Source organism: Mauremys reevesii, linkage group 6 (genome assembly GCF_016161935.1).
Source record: "Mauremys reevesii isolate NIE-2019 linkage group 6, ASM1616193v1, whole genome shotgun sequence".
Taxonomy (NCBI): Eukaryota; Metazoa; Chordata; order Testudines; family Geoemydidae; genus Mauremys; species Mauremys reevesii.
In genome coordinates, this window is record NC_052628.1 from 115,759,510 (window position 1) to 115,778,149 (window position 18,640).

The 18,640-nt window shown below is 48.5% G+C and overlaps 1 protein-coding gene across 1 annotated transcript in view; it reads right to left on the reverse strand.

Moving 5' to 3' along the window:
• Window positions 1-18,640, reverse strand: part of PALM2AKAP2 (PALM2 and AKAP2 fusion) — a 771,069-nt gene that overhangs the window by 487,431 nt on the left and 264,998 nt on the right. The window contains exon 7 of the mRNA XM_039543348.1: window positions 2,246-2,463. Coding sequence (XP_039399282.1) covers window positions 2,246-2,250 — 5 coding nt within the window. The 5' untranslated portion in view covers window positions 2,251-2,463. The remainder of the gene's footprint in view (window positions 1-2,245; window positions 2,464-18,640) is intronic.

Sequence of the window (18,640 nt, forward strand, 5' to 3'; positions counted from 1 at the left end):
CAATACTGAATCCCCACAGCCTGCCAGCCCTTCTAGTTCATTAACCAAAGCTGAGTTAATGGGGCATTCTGCCACCTAGTTTGCTCCCAGGGCAGTGTCTCTGGGATACTGCGTTCCAAAAGCCACCTTATTATAGAGAGCAGATTAGTGTCAATTGCTGTTTGCTTTCCTGTAAGAACCATTTATACTCTTGAACAATGCGAGAGCCTCACTGATCTTCCTCTGAGGCTGAACAAAAACAGCAAGTGCAATTGAATGGAAGAGGAACGAACCTTGTTGCAGCAATTTTAAGGCACTGAGAGCTGTAGTACCACCTGTTCCCATCTAACTGCAGCAAAAAAGGACAATCTAATTAGATGTAGAGATATTGGCTCAGATTCTCAGCTGAACTCAGTATCCACTGGGCCCAGCTGAGGAGTTTGGGAGCACAAAGGAGCCAGATCCTGAGACCAGTTCTACATTGCTCTAAACTATGCTGTAGCCACTCTAAGAAGAGAGGAATTGACATATTGGATCAGACCCAAGCTGTACATTCTTCAGGGCGCAAGTAAGAATCCCTGATGCAAGGAAAGGCTCTGGTAGAGGGGAGGCACAGCGTGGGCAAGTCCAGAGCCAGGTAGGGTATATACACCCCAAAGTTGTGTGTGTTTTTACTCTGCTCGCCTCAGCAGGGCATCGCTGTCTATACTGCTCTTTATACCCATGCTAGGGAGATGTGCAGCATATGTATCCTCCACATTGTAAGTGTAGACACAGCCATAGCTAGCGATTCGCTTAAGCCCTGAAGCATGAGGTTTAATATCCCTTCCAAAACGTGTGTTAGCATTAGCTCCTGTAACTCTGGACATTTTCGTTATCCATATAAACCTCCAACTCCTTTTTTAATTTTGCTGTCCTGGGCCTCAGTGACTTCCCATGGCAGGGATTTCCAGTCTAATCACATACTGTATGGTAAACTATTTCCTTTTCATTCCTCAAGGGGCTGCTCTGATGTTGGTCAGCTGGCTCTGGTTCCCAGGGCAACCAGTATGCCAGCCAAGAGTAGAGGCTGGACAGTAGCACTCTGGCTCCATAGCCCCACGACCGTGGGCTGCTTGGGGAAGAGCTGGCTGGAAGAGGCTGGTGACTTTCTGGCTGCAATGTACTTCCAAAGGGGCCAAATGAAAGAAGAAGGTCTGAGGTATTTTTAAGGCTCCTGTTACTGCAGTATCTAACCACCTCCCAATCTTTAGTGCATTTCTTCCCTGCGTGAGACAGGGAAGTGCTCTTACCCTCATTGTACAAATGCCAAACTAGGACCCAGAAAGGCTAAGTGACTTGCCCAAGGTCACACAGGACATCTGGGGTCAAGCAGGGACTTGAATCCAGGCCTCCCAAGCTCCCACTTCGTGCCTAACTGCCCGACCATCCTTCCTTTCTATTTTGCCCAATGACTAAAAACATGCCATGCCCCTGATTAGAGGCAGGCTGTGCAATGGGCCACATGTCTGTCTGGCACATGGTCCTGTTTTGGAATCTGTGGACTATATGCTCTATGGGTTCAAAAAGCGCAAGTGGAAAGCCTGGGGCTGAAAATGTGAGACAGCGAGAGAACTGCCCAGTTCAGAAACATGATTCTGTCTTCTGCTCTCCTGTTAACTCCTGTTCCACTCCATTCTACAGCAGCAGCGCTCCCAAAACACTCAATCCATTTTCATACTGCTTCTTCCCATACCAGACAACTCCTCCCTCTTCTGGGAACCGGGGTGGGGCAGATCCTAATTGCATCCATGGATACTTCAGTTCATTAGGCATTTTAGCCCCTGGCCCTCCCACAAAGTTATTTTCCTCACACTTAATGTTTTTTAATTACTTGTTCGTGATCCCAGTTTGTCGTTGGCTTCCTGCGACAAACAGCGCTGCCGTGGTTATGAATCTGAAATAATGGCTGTTTGCAGCCAACCAGCAGGGAAATACCAGGCTGATGATACAGTGCTGAGACATGGAAATCAGCTCTGTGCAGGGATGAGGCTGTAAAATAAGCTCCACTGGGAACAAAACTACCTGTGTATTATCATATAAAAACCAAATCACTTCATTCCCATCCTTCCCAGCTCCTGCCACGGATGCACAGAATGTCCGTGAAAGCCAAACGAAACCAGACAGTTACCGGTACTGCTAGATAACCCCAATGAATTGGTCACCATGGAAACATGCTTCAGGAGAAGGGATAGTCGCTGCACAAATAGAGAACATCAATACTCACTCCATTGCTGGGGAGGGGCTTTTCTCCTCAGCGGCAAATGTGTGACGGGCTGCGGTGTTGGCTCCCGCTTGGTTGCTCTTCCGTCGTTTTAGCACAATCCTTTTTGTTGTTTGCAAGATGGAGCTGTGAGCTCTCGTTTCTCTCTCGCTCCCCTTTCCCCGTCTGATTTCTGCTTCCCCTCTGGAGTGTGTGAAGAGTTAAGGAGGTCTCAGCACAGCCTGCAAATAAAAAGGGAAGCCAGTGGATAATGCTCTTTCTTGGAAACTGTAACATCCCCAACCCTTGCTTTTTCATGTGGGTACCTACATCAGTCTGTCAGGCACGCGCTGCAGTGATGCAAGGTCAGAAGAAAGAAACGCAGCACTTAAAAACCAAATACCGAGTTGTTTTATACCCTTATGCTACATACACAGATTTGTATGCACAAGTAGTACCTAAACTGCATTCCCTAAAGTCTATGTTTGAGCACTGCAGTATAAATGCCCATTCACATGCTTCTCTATCTTAAGGTCTTATCTGACCTCCCCTCCCCCACATTACTATAGATTCTGAGAACCTCAGGCTCCCTAATGTATCTGTCTTCACAACAAGCCTGTGAGGTAGGTGTGACATTCTATACCTTGGGGGAGTGTGCTGTAACCCCCATGTTCCTCATTTTCATATCATCGTGATCTTGCGTATAAAGCAGGCCTTGTAAGGTATCCGGGGAAAGGTTATGATCTGCTGAAAGCCATTTCTCTATCCATATATGTGCATCATTAATGCATATGAAGTTATGATAATTGTGCAGTATGCTGCAAGTTGGGGGAAATCAGCCAGATACTAGCACCCCAGAGGTAACAGCAAGGAAAGTAACCAACACCTGGGCGGGGTGTCAAACAACCTATCAACAGCCACTGCCCAGCAAGGGACCGTGTCACAGGGTCCCCGCAGGGCCCTCCTGTCTCCTGCCTTGCTGGGCTGAGAAAGTCACACAGAGACCTTTATTGTTTGTACTGAGAAGGAGAGAGGATTCTCTCCAGAACTTAGCAAGGTTATACCCTATGAGTGTCCAGCTTGGACTCATAGAGATTCTGTATTTTCTTGTTTTTCTTTTAATAAATTCTTTCTATAAAGATTTGATTAAATCCCTCTACTGTGGATACAGGGGGAGGGGGCTAAGAAACTCTCTCTCGGTGGTGAGACAAGCTTATCTCCGGGCAGAGAGGGGAGGGGGGAGGTTTCTCTCTCTGTGAGTTGATCTGTGTTTCCCCAGGGAACATCTCTGGAAAGAGGAGGGGGGGGGGGAAACAGGGGTGTCTCGGCCCACGTGAATCGACCGAGTGGTGGCAGCAAGAAGGAGACCTACCCTTGGATTTAGGGTGGGGGGATACATGCAGGTCCCCACATTGGAACCCAACAGCTCCAAGTGGGGGTGAGACCTATGACATGGTGCTCACCTGGTGCTTTTATTTACAGATTGTGCTCCCACCACCTTTCCACCATACAAGTAGTCCCCTTCTTGCAGTCCTCTGGCAGGAGAGAGGGGGCAATCTCTCTCTCTCTCTCTCTCTCCCTCTGCTTCCCTTCACTGCCTTACCTCTACTGCAGCTTCCCTTTTTTCAGCTCCCCCCTCCCCCCCCAGCTTCCTTCCCCTGGGGCTCTTATCCAGCCCCAGCCAGATGAGGCAGCAGCTATACAAGGTTCCCCAATCAGGGCCAGGTGGTCTACCCAGCTCCAATTCACCTCCCTTAATTGGAGCTGGAGTGACAGAGGGTTGGCTAAGCCGTTTTCTGCTTAGCAGCCTGCCACAGAGCTACAATGCAATGACTCACCTGCAGGAGGCCACACCAGGGGAATTGCTCAGCCTTGCTTGGACAGACACAGTAGTGCTCACCAAAGCCAAGGGGGAGGAAAGGACATGATAAAAGGGAGAGACATTTGCCAAGCTCTTCCTCTCTTCCTCCTACATCTACAGACACCACCACCAAGCGACTGAAGCGCTGATCAAAGGAGAGAGCCTGGCTGAAGGGCAACCAGCCAGCCTGTGGGGAGACACATCTAAGTTTGTAATGGCACTGAAAGTGTTAAGATCAGCTTAGAATGTGTTTTGCTTTTATGTCATTTGACCAAATCTGACTTGTTATGCTTTGACTTATAATCATTTAAGATCTGTCTTTATAGTTAATAAATCTGTTTGTTTGTTCTACCTGAAGCAGTGCGTTTGGTTTGAAGTGTCTCAGAGGTGCCCCTTGGGAGCACAAGCCTGGTACATATCAATCTCTTCGTTAAATTGATGAATTCAGATAAGCTTGCAGTGTCCAGTGGGCATAACTGGACACTGAAAGATGGAGGTTCCTAGAGTTGTGTCTGGGACTGGAGATATTGGCTAGTGTCATTTGCTTGCAAGTAGCTGGGAGCAGCTTACATGCCAGAGGCTGTGCATGAACAGCCCAAGAGTGGGGTTCTCACAGCAGAGCAGGGTAAGGCTGGCTCCCAGAGTCAAGGATTGGAGTGACCTAGCAGATCACCCATCCGAATAACACCAGAGGGGAACGTCACAGTATGGAAGTGCTATTACTCCCATTTTATAGATGGGAGAACTGAGGCTTAGAGAGACTAAGACCCCAGTCCTCAAAGGTGTTTAGGCACCTAATGCCTACTGAAATTAATGGGAGTTAGGCACCTTGACACCTTTGAGGATCTAAGTGACTTGCCCAAGGTGGAGTGGGGAATTGAAACCAGCTCCCTCAAATACCCGGCTAGCACCCTAACTACTGGACCTTTCTTCCTCTCTTTAAGTGTGCATGGTTAATCATGAACTTACGTACATTCCTGATTCATGGCTTTGAGAATTTTGTCCTCGATTCTGATGACTTGAGTTCTCCACCCATTATCATCAGTAGAAAAGACAAGTAATGTCATTTCAGGCCCCCTTCATGTTTTCATTGGGTCTATTCTTGTCTTGTGACAACCTCCACATGTCCCCAATCATAGTGATTACTGATTAGAGATCAGATCAAACCCCAGATCTGAACAACCCTGAACTTTGGGGAAAGTTTAAACCCAGAACCCAAATTTGGTCCCCTCTGACTTCTAAACATATGATTCTGATCTGACTGAGGAGCCACATGCAATGTCTCTGGGAAATCACGGACAGAGTTTATATTATGGCATCAGGGATCATGGTGACTTAAAGAGGCCGGATTGTTTCTGGAAAGTTATTCCTATGCACACTGAGCAAATACATAACCTACCAGCTTTGATACACTATGACTTTGCTAACTAAAGACCCTTCCGTTATAAAAAAAAAATTACCCTATTGTACAGCATTTACTGCACTCTCACTATGGTATGAGGCAATGGTTTACTACAGCCTACTGAGTCCTTTTTGGTGTGAAAGGGCTGGTCTGATTTTTGCTCTCTGTTGCATAAAGGAGTAAAGACTGACTAACTTCTGTGAAGTCAATGGATTTAAATGAGTGTAACAGAGCAGACTTGGCTCCGAGCTGTGACTTTTTAGAAGTCATGTTTTTCATTCTCTTTCTCCTGCTTGGATTTGGGAATGGGGGAACAGTGGTTTGGCAGCAGAACTACTGAGAAGTATCTGGGAGTTGTGGCATGAGTCAGCAATGGGATGCTGTTGCAAAAAAGGCAAATGCAATTTTAGGTTGCATTAACAGAGGCATAGCATGCAAGTCACTGGAGATGATAGTACCGCTCTACTCAGAGCTGGTTAGGCCTCAGCTGGAGAACTGTGTCCAGTTTTGGTCACCAATGTTCAGAAAGGATGTAGAGAAACTGGAAAGGATCCAGAGGCGAGCGACAAAGATGAGCAAAGGCTTGGAATGCAGCCCTATGAGCAAAGGCTGAAGGAACTGGATATGTTTAGTTTGGAAAAGAGGAGATTAAGTGGGCACATGATAGCAATCTTCAAATAACTGAAAGGCTGCCATAAAAAGAGGGAGAAAAGTTGTTCTATCTTGCCACACAGGGCAGAGCAAGAGGCAGTGGGTTCAAACTACAGCATAGCAGATTTAGATTAAATCACAGGAAAAACTTCCTAACGGTAAGAACAGTAGGACAATGGAACAGACGCCTAGGGAGATTGTGGAAGCTCCTTCAATGGAAGTTTTCAAAAGGAGGCTGGATGGCCACTTGTCTTGGGTGGTTTAGATACAACAAATCCTGCATCTTGGCAGGGGTTAGACTAGATGACCCTTGCGATCCCTTCTAACTGTATGGTTCTACAATGTATGCAGGTTTCAACCCAGCATGGATTATTAGGGTCTGCCCAGGCATGTATTTATATTGGGTTCAACACTGTGTTCTTTCACAAAGCATGCAGGCTCTTCCTTTGTGTCGGGCTGGACATCCCAATGGTAGTTTGTCACTAAAGGAAACTATCATAAAGCAAAGCATGCATTCCACACTCCATTCTCTCTCATGTGAAGAGAATCATTCCGTTAGCTTCCCTAAAGCTGCTGATCTTTGGCCTCTGCTGTCACTGGATTGTAGGGACCCCTGTATCTGGTGACAGGTGTGTACAAAATCTTGGAGTATTTAAAGCTCTAGATTCATGGGAAACGAGTGTCTTAATGCCCTGTTGCTGCCATGACACATGCCGAAATGGCTGCCTGCTCCCACAGCTTCTGGCCCTGCAGAACGTGCAGCCTCTCAGGTTAAGAGAGGCAGGCATGCGACCTCCCCAAACACCCTGCTCAGTTTAGTTCCTCTCCTCTGTACTCTCTCCCAATTTACCAGTGTCAGTCTTGTGATGTAGTGGACCGAACACAGCAACCCAGGAGCAGCGGCAGTGGAGCTGGGCAGCGTGGGACTATCACCTCTCTGCTCCGTAGCCATTGTGTATTCAACCCCAAACCACCTGGCCCCTTTTTGCTATTGTGGGGTTGAACTGTGGCTCTGCCATAAGCCCTCAGTAAGAGTAGCTGTAATACTCTAGGAACAGACCAGGTACCAGACTCCCACTCTCATACTCACACTCTAGTGTCTCGTTCCCCTCTTCTCTAGAGCAGGGGCATGAAACGAACTTCTCCAGTTCTATACAGGGTGACCAGACATCCCATTTCTAAAGGAACACTCCTGTATTTAAGCCCTCCTATAGGTGTTCCAAGTTTTCTTAAAACGGGCAAATTGTCCCATGTTTTTGTTTCTGGCAGGTCCTGCTGCTGGCCAGATCCCTGCTCACCAGCCACCCACCCACCAGCAGTGATTGGGGGGGAATCCTGTGGCCAACAATGGGGGTGAGTGTGCAAGGCTGGTGATGGGGCAAAGATGCAGCACGCAGGGCCAGTCACTCCCCCTGCAGGTCCGTCAGCACAGCCCCCATTGCGTGCCGGCTCTCGGCCAGCAGAGCCCCTCTCCCCCTTCCCGTTTCCCGCCAGCACTGCAAGCTGCAGTGGCTGGTGAGTTTGGGCAGGCGCCAGACGGAGGCCAGTTACGTGTAGTCTCTACTGCCCACCCAACGGCCCTTTATGTGCTCCCCTCTCACTGTCCTCTTCCTGCTTTAACCCTTTGCCTGCCTGCTCCTCCATATCCCCTCCCCCGGGCAGGGAACATCCCACTCCCAGAGCTGTGCGGAGAACCAGCCCCCTGGTCAGAGCGCTCAGCTCACCAACAGCCTGGCCAGCCGCCTCCTTCCTTCCCCCGCTGCCTCTGGCTGGGCTGGTGCCCCAGGAAAGCCCATGATCCTCCGGCCCGGGGTGCTGGCCAGGAGGAGCAGAGCCCTGCATGTGCCAAAGCCTCGCACAGCACTGGCACGGGAGGCCTCTCTGCCCCTCAGCTAAGCTCTGGAGTGGCAGGGGGAAAGCAATTTCCAATCTGTTCCCTGTAGGCTCCAAAGCAGCTCTGGGGCAGGGGCTTAGTACCCTCTTCACCCATCTCCCCCCTGTCCTGGGTCCTGCTCCACCCTCTAGACACCCTCCCCGCTGAGCCACCTCTCTGGCTGGGTTCACTGAAGCCCCTGCAGTCAGGTTCCCTGGGCCCTGGCGCACAATGCATCCTTAGGGCTTAACCCCTTCCTGCCCGCGCTGTTGCCAGAGGCAGCTGGGTTATGTCGGTGGCCATCAGCAACCTGGAAGTGTTAGCTGCCTTTCAACACTGTGTGGGCAGGAACGGACAAGCTGCTTCCAGCCACATGGGGTGGGGGTGGGGGAGAAGAGATGAGCTCTGCAAAGACACGTCATCCCTCCCCCGCACTCTGGCAGCAGCTCCCCTCCCTAACAGTGCCGAAAGGCTGCTGCTGGCCACGTTCTGGTGTGAACCCTGGCAGAAATCTGGGGCAGGGGCAGTGAACCTGCGTGGCCCTTCCCAACGTATTGCCTCAGGAAAATGTGGCACCAGGAGAGGTGGGTCCATTTCAGGGGCCCAGCCAGGCACGGAGGGCAGAGAGCACCGGGCAGGCAGGGTGAGGTCAGTCGGTCAGTCACCTGCCGTGAGAGAGGGGTACGTGTGTGTGTCACCCCTCCATGTGAAACCTATAGCCTTAAAGATAAGAAGGTGTAAGTAAAAAGAATCCAACTACTCAATATTTCTTTTTAACAGGGGCTCAGTCAACTTGATGGGAGGGAAGAGATACAGGAAATCTGCCTGCCCACTCAGAGCTAGGGAGGGAGAGTTTCAGCCCCACCTTTGATGCCCCCCTCCCTGATCCACAGCCCCTGTGCTCAAGCCAGGGAGTAAGGAGGCATCTCATACATCCCTGTTCCTTTGTGCAGGTGCATGAGACAATTTACCCCATAAGGAGGTTTATGACTCATGGGGCCTCTTTGCAATGGTTTCTGCAACATTCTTTCCTATGTACCTTGCATTAAGAGGCAGTTAATCAGTGTCACTCTAATAACAGAAGCTTTCTGCCTTTCAAAAAAAAAATAACCCTACTTCAGTGGTTAGATAGTGGCTACTTACTGTGGGGTGTGATTGAATGTGATAGAGAGTACATTGTTCAGTGTCTCCAGGGCTCACACAATGATTTGTCTGACACTGAAGAGCTGTTGACTTCTTTCATAAAGTATAGGTGACTGGTGCAGATTCTTAAATCCTTGAATTAAAGTGAATGGATATCTGTGTTGGAGAGAAAGCGGGGAGATGAGTAGGAAGCCAAGAGAATGAACTGACAATATTTGGTGCTTTAGCTACACAGTTTCCTGGGTTTGAAATCCTCCTCACAAATAAATATCAGTTGACTCTTTCTGAGCTGCTGATCTCTGTAGCACAGAAGTCATTCACCACCACGACACCTCCTGCTGGTCAGTCTGGGAATTAGCTCATCCCAGCCTCACAGCACCAGCTGGTGTCTCCCTCCTGCTACCTGCTTCCTTGTCAATCTCCACCACCGTACTTCAGGCCCTATGTCCCTCCCGGCCCATGGTACCCCTTCTCCTGGGTACTGCCCCGGAGCAGTACCCCCACACTCAGGGTCCTCCCCTCCCCAGGGAACCCCAATCCCCTAAGCCCACTTCAATTCAGTGACCCCCTGCCAGTCTTCATCTAGCCCCTGCCCTCAGGGGCAAACTGCAGTCTGAAACGGCCACTCATCATCAGCCAGGGAGTTGGATCTGTTGCCTCTGCCTCCCCTTGCTGCTTCCTCACAACCCTAGTACCTCCTCCTGCCCTGACAGCAAGGCCTCTGCCTGGGGGCTTGCCAGGCTGGCACTTCCCCAGCACTGCACTGTCTAAGGTACCTTTTTCTTCTTTCTGGCAGCTAGCTCCCTCTCTCTCTAAGGCTGGAGAGAGACTGACTACACAACCTGCTCTGCCCTCTTTTATACCCACTTGGCCAGCTCTGATTGGCTGCCTCCAGCCTCTTCCTGATTGGCTCTCAGCCCCAGTCCTCTCCCAGGACTGGCTTTTAACCCTTTCTGAGCCAGAGTAGGGTGACCACCCTGCTACAATCTCTCAACACCTCATGTAGATAACATGCAGTCTGTATGCAGACAACACTCCCAGGAAAGCTTTGCCTGCATAGGACTGCAGGATCGGACCCCAAATGTTCATATTAGAATATAGTGCTTTCTATTTAATTAAGTTACTGAATAATTCAATCTGAATCTCAGGCAGTGAATCAATTTTATTTAACAACAACACAACTTCTGCTCTTGGTTCCAATCACTTTTGATTGTGTTCGGCGGATATGATAGTTAATCTGATTATTGTCCATAAAAAAACTCCCATTTAGTCTAAAAGGAACTGGCCGGTGCTGCCCCCACCCTCCTTGCTTCCCTTCCAAAGACATACTCAGCACTTGTTGGCAGCAAAGAGACTGACTGACATCTCTAGCATATTGATCAGCTATGAAATGTATGTGAAACAATAGATGCTCATTTGCCATGAATGTAGAATAAAATTATTATTAGAATAAACTGGCATGGCTAACGCAGGCAACCTAAATGCAGGAGGCAGATTGTATTACAATTATTTCAATGCTGAACAAAATATGTAGCTATTGGGATTTTCATGTATTAGCTTTCATTGATTGGGGGGAGATTGGGTTCTTGTTTATATATACAATATAAGGAAGAAGAAACAGGGTGCAAATAATATATGTGGATATTATGTGTTGGTCTGTAATGTTGAAAAGCTTACCAAAATAGTTAAAAAAAAAAGAAGTGGGACATTCCCCATGAGAATAAAGCACTCGAACACAGGCAAGCCCGATGCAGGGGAAGGAATCATGGGTAAGTGTGTAAATGTATTTCCCATTACAAGGACGTACTGATGGTGCCCCCAAATTTAGTAGGACGCAGGTATAGAATTTTCATTAATTTACTCATACTAGAAGAGGTAATGGCAAAATAGAGAGAGTAGCATTGCTATCTGCTTTTCATTCCCCTCTAGAGTTAGGCAGGGGATGCAGGGGGCATATGATGCTTTTTTTTTTTTATGTATACAGGGATGTCCCTTGAACTTCCATGTAGTTAGTCTGTAATCCTGCCCTGAAGGTTTCCAGGGATGGCGGCCTTATTCCTTCCTCCAAGGCAGGACACTTTCCCATGCTATTGGCAATAACTTTGGCAAAGCACCATTGCAGTAAACAGGCTAACAGCGTACAGGCCTGGGTAGCTTCAGGACACGGGCGGCAGCTGGGCTCTCTATGCCTTTGTTTCCCTCAGGAGTGAGAGAGCAGCTAAAAATCACCACCGCCTGTGGAAAATAGTGCCGGTATTCGGTGCCACTGCCCTCTACCCAGTTTCATGCAACCGAGCAATTCCCCCGTCATTTCCCTCACCCCTAGTGGGGTCTTGTGACTAGTTTTGTGTATGTTTTTGCCTTTTTTTAAAAAGAGGAAATGCAAGTTTTGCATGCCAATATTTTGCATATGTTTCATTCCAAACCCACCAGTGCGCAAAAGTGGACCCAATTTTATTTAGCTGTGAGCAAAAATTTGCCTTTTTCCACTCATAGGGCTAAAAACATTATAAGGATTTGTAGCTCAATGCTTGTACTGGACACCTGCATTGGCACAACAGACATACCTCATCGACAGTCCACAAATGAAAATTCTCAATGGGCTTTGATCCAACATACAGTAGCACAGGACTTAGAGGAAGCCTTTATAGTCTATCATGTTAAGAGTTCATGTTTTAATGACATGCTAATGTTAGACTGAATGGGAAAGGCTATCATCTCACTACAAACTAGAGCACTCACACACAACCTTGTCACGGCAGATCAGCTCAATGCCATGGGCAACTCATCTGTAACACAGGCCCAATGCATCCCCTGTGCAGATAAAACCTGTGCAGGGAATGCAAACTCCCAGATAATCCCCTTTGTTTCACTGGGTGTGTGGGGTTCTCTCTCCCCTAGGGTACAAGCATGGGTTTCAGTTCCCAATACTTGTGGGTCTCGGGGAATCCAGACCAGACCAGGGCCATCCATGTGGTAACCCTGTGCCTCCACACTGCCTCTGTGGCCACTCCTCAAATTGGCCCATTGCTTGAGATCTGCTGCTGTGACTCTGGGGTGGGATGTAAACTGGAGGAATGACTCAGTGGGGAAAGAACCACAGTCTGCAAGGGCTTTTCCTCAGCATTCACATTCCTACTAAGGCCTTGGCTACATTGGTGCTTTACAGCACTGCAACTTTCTTGCTCAGGGGTGTGAAAAAACACCCCCCTGAGCGCAGCAAGTTACAGCTCTGTAAAGCGCCAATGTAAACAGTGCCCCAGCGCTGGGAGCGCGGCTCCCAGTGCTGTAAGATAATCCCCACGGGGAGGTGGAGTACCTGCAGCGCTGGGAGAGCTCTCTCCCAGCGCTGGCGCCGCGACCACACTCACACTTCAAAGCGCTGCCGCGGGAACGCTCCCGCCGCAGCGCTGTATAGCTGCAAGTGTAGCCATACCCTAAGAAAGTAAACTATGCTATGACAACCAGAAAGAAAACACAACCACTCTCTAGCTGCAGGTCCAACCCTGACCAATTGTTTCATGCTAGCAATCTAGCCTGGCCTTACTAAAGAGGATTTACTCTTGTCTCTCCCACTCTTATATCATGAGACAGAAGAGTCCCCCTGTTATTCATGAGACACCAGATCATCCCCCTGAATTATAGAATATCAGGGTTAGAAGGGACCTCAGAAGGTCATCTAGTCTAACTGGCTGCTTGAAGCAGGACCAGTCTCCAGACAGATTTTTACTACAGTTCCCTAAATGGCCCCCTCAAGGGCTGAGCTCACAACCCTGGGTTTAGCAGGCCCATGCTCAAACCACTGAGCTATCCCTCCCCCCAACAGCAAAGTTCCTCCATACTAAACCTCCACATTTGGTTTAGTGAAGCACATCTACTCCCCAACCCACTTCTTCCCATGCACACATCCCTGACCATCCTCAGCTGCACAGGGCCTGAGCGAAGGGACAAATGATGCTAGAGAAGGGGGTACTGCTTCTTTCTGCTCATCTCAGAAGGGAATCCACAGGACATGGGGCCTTAATTTACCCAAAGAGCCTTTCTATAAAGTGAATAAGAACTTCAGGACTGGGCCCCTACAGCTGTGTGGAAAACAATACTTCAGCTGACAAAACCAGCGTCCAATGTTTCATCCTCAAGTTGTTCTCGTTATGGAGGTGATTTCAACACGTAACTGTCATTTCTACCTGTGAACTCTCTTCCTTATCCTGTGGAAGAAACATGCAACCTCAAGCCTTTTAGGTTTTGTAGGCCTGAGCCAGAGGAAAATATAAGCCAGCACCGAAACCTTATTAGGGATCTTCTCACCTGTGGTTGTGATCATTACCCAATATGTAAGCAATCTGGTCTGTTTGGAGGCCCTTGACTCCAGTCTGCTAATGGGATGCCCAGAGAACCTGGTGGCAGGTCTGGGATGGAGCCAGGGACTTAGGTAGGGTTGCCAACATTCTAGTCACACAAAACTGAACACCCTAGCCCCACCCCGTCCCTGAGGCCCTGCCCCCCTCTCCCTCCCCGTTACTACATTCTCCCTCCCTCGGTGGCTCGCTCTCCCCCACCCTCACTCACTTTCGCTGGGCTGGGGCAGGGGGTTGGAGTGCGGGAGGGGGCTGCAAGTTGGGGTGCAGGAGGGGATGAGGGCTCTGGGGTGTGGCTGGGGATGAGGGGTTCAGGGTGTGGGAGAGAGCTCTGGGCTGGGGGGGGGTGAGGGCTCCAGGTGGAGGTGCGGGCTCTGGGGTGGGGCTGGGGATGCAGGAGGGAGCTCTGAGTTTAGGGGTGGGGCTCAGGACTGGGGCAAGGGGTTGGGGTGTGGGCTTACCTCCAGTGGCTCCCGGTCAGCAGCACAGTGGGGCTAAGGCAGGCTGCCTGTCCTGGCACCGTGCTGTGCCCTTGAAATGGCCAGCAGGTCCTGGGTCCTAGGCAGGGGGCCAGGAGGCAGCACACGCCCCTCTCGCCCGCAGGCACCGCTCTCCCAGTTCCTGGCCAATGGGAGTGCGGAGCTGGTGCTCAGGGTGGGGGCAGTGCACAGAGCCTGTGGCCCCCACACCTAGGAGCCGGATCTGCTGGCCACTTCCGAGGCGCAGCGCGGTGCCAGCCAGGACAAGTAGGGACTAGCCTGCCTTAGCCCTGCAGCACTGCTGACCAGATTTTTAACGGCCTGGTCAGTGGTGCTGACCCAAGCCGCCAGGGTCCCTTTTCGACTGCGTGTTCCGGCTGAAAACCTGGTAACCCTAGACTTAGGGTCTGAGCCAAAGCCCACTGAAGGGGTTTTGGATCAGGCCAGTAGTCAGATGCATAGGTTACCATCTCCAGAAGCCAGTCATAGGAGGGAGAATTTTTAGATTGAAAATTACTTCACTAGCTCTTAACACTGTTTTTCAGCTCAAGTCATGGAGCAAAATGCGATCATGCTTGTTCAGGATACATAGTAATGTTTGTCCTAGGCCAAATTATCATGAAATTTCGCAAAACATTTCTTATGTGTGGTGGAGAAGTTCTGATTGCAGTTCATGGTGTGCAACTAGAAAACAAATGTGTCAAAAGGGCTACTTTTGATTCTGCAAGAGAAGATCAGCGGTTCAAGTTCCACACTGGATTTTGCACTCATACACAATGCTGACACTACTCCTTGGTACAGGAAAGTTCTGGAACATTAAGGGTGCCATTTTTTTAAATAAGATGTTAAAACAAGATCCCAGCTGCCCATTTCTGGTATGTGTCCAGATGATACCTAAAGATCTCATGCCACTTTTCAAAAAGAACAGATGGCAACTGCAGTGTTCTGGAGCACTTTCCTTCTCAGCAAAACAGATCTGAATATCCCAGGCTGCTTGGGAACGCCTGTATTGTTAAGTGCATAATGGCTGATCCATTTGCTGCAGGCCCTCCACTATTAGTACTTAGTTTCCTTTCTTTGTGTACTAGCAAAGTACAAAACACTTTGTATAAAAGCAAATGCCATTCCATTCTTAACCATGGGCTCAGTTCGGCAAAGCACTTAAGTCTAGGCTTAATTTTAAAATAAAGCATGTGTTTAACTGCTCTGAATAGGGATGATCATATATGGAGAAACTTACTACAACTTTCTGAATCTCTTGAGTCTCTGCTCCAGGAATCTAGTCAGCATGGCAATATTTATCTCAGCGACACTTTACATGGAGAAACATTTTTGTTTGTTATGCTTACACGATATGTGCATTATTCTCCTCTTTCAGTCTTAAACGTGCTGCTTCTCTCTTTTTCAGTGCTTTTTAATGGAGATTAAAATGGTTTCACTAAAACCTCCCTAAGCAAAGCTAAACAATTAAAAAAATATATTGCAAACTCTCATCGTTTTATGGGAAACTACATCTCTTCTCAAACAGCAGATTTCTGCCCAAATCCTGCTAGCACTTTATGCACCTACTTAATTTTACTCATGTGAACAGTCTCATTGACTTTAATGAGACAATTCCTAAGAGCCAAACTCAGCACACAGAATTATAGAAATGAAGGGCTGGAAGGGACCAGCCTCCTTGGCTGAGGTCATTTAGTCCATCCTCCTATGCTGGGGCAGGACCAAGTATACCTAGACCATCCCTGACAGATGGTTGTCTAACCTGTTCTTAAAACCCTCCAGTGATGGGGACTCCACGTGTTTCCTAGGTAGCCTGTTCCAGTATGTAACTATCCTTTATAGTTAAAAAGTTTTTCCTAATATCTAACCTAAATCTCCCTTGCATTCCTTTGCTGGATCAGACCATTGTGGAGTACTTGAAGTAGATTTTAAGGGGCAGATCTTCAGCTGGTATAAAATGTCATAGTTCCACCTAACTGAGGGTCAGCATTCTATCAGCCTAGGTACTCATCTAATCCTCACTACTGTAGTGTCCAAGCACCTTATCTTACCGTAAAAATGTAATTAAAAGGAGACACACATTATTCTGTATTTTACTTGCCGGCTTCACAATGAGCAACACCAAGATCTCATTTATTTTTGTCTGTTGAGCAAGGAGTATATATTGTAAAGCAATTCAGAAAAAACAAATCTATTCATTTGCCTGTTTTTAACTCTTAGGACACAGGCATTTGCCATCTAGATGAGCAATAGGATGTATGTTGTGGCTTCAATAGACACCACCAGAGGACATCTGTGCCATCCTTCCAGAAGAGAAGCAAGGCAGTTTTGTTTCATTTCAGTCTATGCTGTGTGAGGGAATAATAGGGAAGCTTGGTACCAGCGACCAGGAGCTACTGGAGCTGTTTTATTTGCTGTGTCTTTGGGAAGTGGCTAGTGGGGTGGATTCTAGTTTTTATTTCTGCTCCTGCACAGATATGCATTTATTTTGTCATGTTGTGCTTGGTTTTATTAAGGGCTGCTGCTGCTTCTTTTTTTTTCCCGGAGCCGGGCCTGACTCCCAAATCTCCACTCCATCCACTTTCCCTGAACCATAGATCCCTATCCAAACTTTGCATTCCAGGCACATCTCCCGTTTTGATCAAACTTGTTGCTAGTATTACAAACAACTACAGTGTCCAAAAGCAAGTCAGGATTGGGGGGTCTCATTGTGCTGGGAACTGCATATACATACAGAAACAGAGCCTCCCTGCCCCAAAGATTTGACAGTCTAGACGCATAACTACATATACCCCCACTGTGGCACCTCCACACTGGGTAAAAGGGCCAGATCAGCGTAATGGAGGATTCCCTTGGCGCAGACACCGTGGAGGCAGCTAGAAGGTTGTTCTCCATGGTACCCACAAGTCCTGGTGTAAAAAATGTGCTGGGGTGGGGCCACAGCCCACATTGCTGCGGAGGATCTGGGAAGTGCTGCAGACCATAGGGCAGCTAGGGAGGCTGCTGTAACTTACAGGCCCCCAGGTCTATTGAAATTATGCTTGTAGTCTCTCCAACCCCACGAGCAGGAAGGCGCAAGGGACCTTTAAAGACACTTCATCTGCCTCCCCTCCTTCCCCCAGATGAGAGCACTCGCTGCACCTCCTGATCCATAGGCGCAAGGAGGCCAAATTAGGCTCATACCTTTAGAGCCCCGACCAGGGCTATTCTATCTACTGCCCCAAATCCACAAACCTGGAAATCCTGGACGCCCCATCATCTCATTGAAAACTCTCTGAAGGAGGACTGTTGGATTTGTGGACTTCTCTACTCAGACCTATGCCACACCAGCACCAGCAGCTCTCTCCGTGACACTGAATTTCCTGAGGAAACTACAATGCATTGGTGACCTTCCAAAAAACACCATCACCATGGCATGGATGCTCTCTTCTCACCAACATCACATCATGGACATACAAGCAGGTCAGGAACAGTCCTGATGAGATGACAGCACACAACTGCTGAGCTGCTCTGTTTCCTTTATCCACACACAACTATATTTCAAATTTGATGACACTATATCTCCAGATCAGCAGCTGCACATAATGCACGCATGGCCCCACATATACCAATATTTTTTATTTTTGACCTGGAAAACGCCTTCCCTCTTCTCCCCCCCTCACGCTCCGCCCCTTCTACCTACGCTACATTGATGACATCTTCATCATCTGATCTGGATGGGAAGGACTGGAAAAATTCATCACCACCAACAACAGCCTTCACCCCACCATCAACCTCAGCCCAACCCAACCTACATGGGAGGTCCACTTTAGGTACTCCACTTGAAAATATTTTGATGTCAACCCTACACCACCCACCTACCACCTACCGCCCGCCCCCTATGCCCTTCCTTTATGCTTCCATCCATCTCTCATCCACACATCATCATCACAGCTACAGCCAAGCTTACAACCGCATCTGGCATCACCTCCAACCCCACAGACAGAGACCAACACCTACAAAATCTCCAAAAAACAAATCTCAAAACTAAGACTAGACAGATCATGAGAGAAAGAACAGAAGACAGGAGACAGACAGAGAAAGAGTACAGAGACCTAAGGCAAGACAAGAAAAAAACCAACAACCAACCCACAGCCACCCACCTCCAAATCCCTCCCCCCTCCATCAGGAATCCAGCATCATCCCCATCTCCATCCCATCCAACACACTCACAGAGGCCTGCCTTGGCCTCCAGGCCAGTCCTCACAGACAGCCTGCCACCAGCCACCCTCCACAGACACATCACACACACCACCATAACTCCACTCCAGCTCCCTCAGGAACAAACCCCAAACCAAAACCCAAACTCCCAACACACAACATCCAGCAACACCACACCAGCACATACACAGACCAGCATCACATCACCCTCACATTCACCCACATCACTGCACCATCCAATGCAATATATGCCTGCCAGCCATGCATGCATGCCATGCTATGTATGCCCTGGAAAAAACTGGGATGTCTAAAGGATAAATGGACAATAAACACAAATAAATAAATAAATATATACAAAAACCTGTAAAAGAACACACCAAAAACACTGGCCACATAATAAAGAATAAGGTAAACACTTTAACCTCAAAAAAAAAACTTCTGGAAGAGACTTC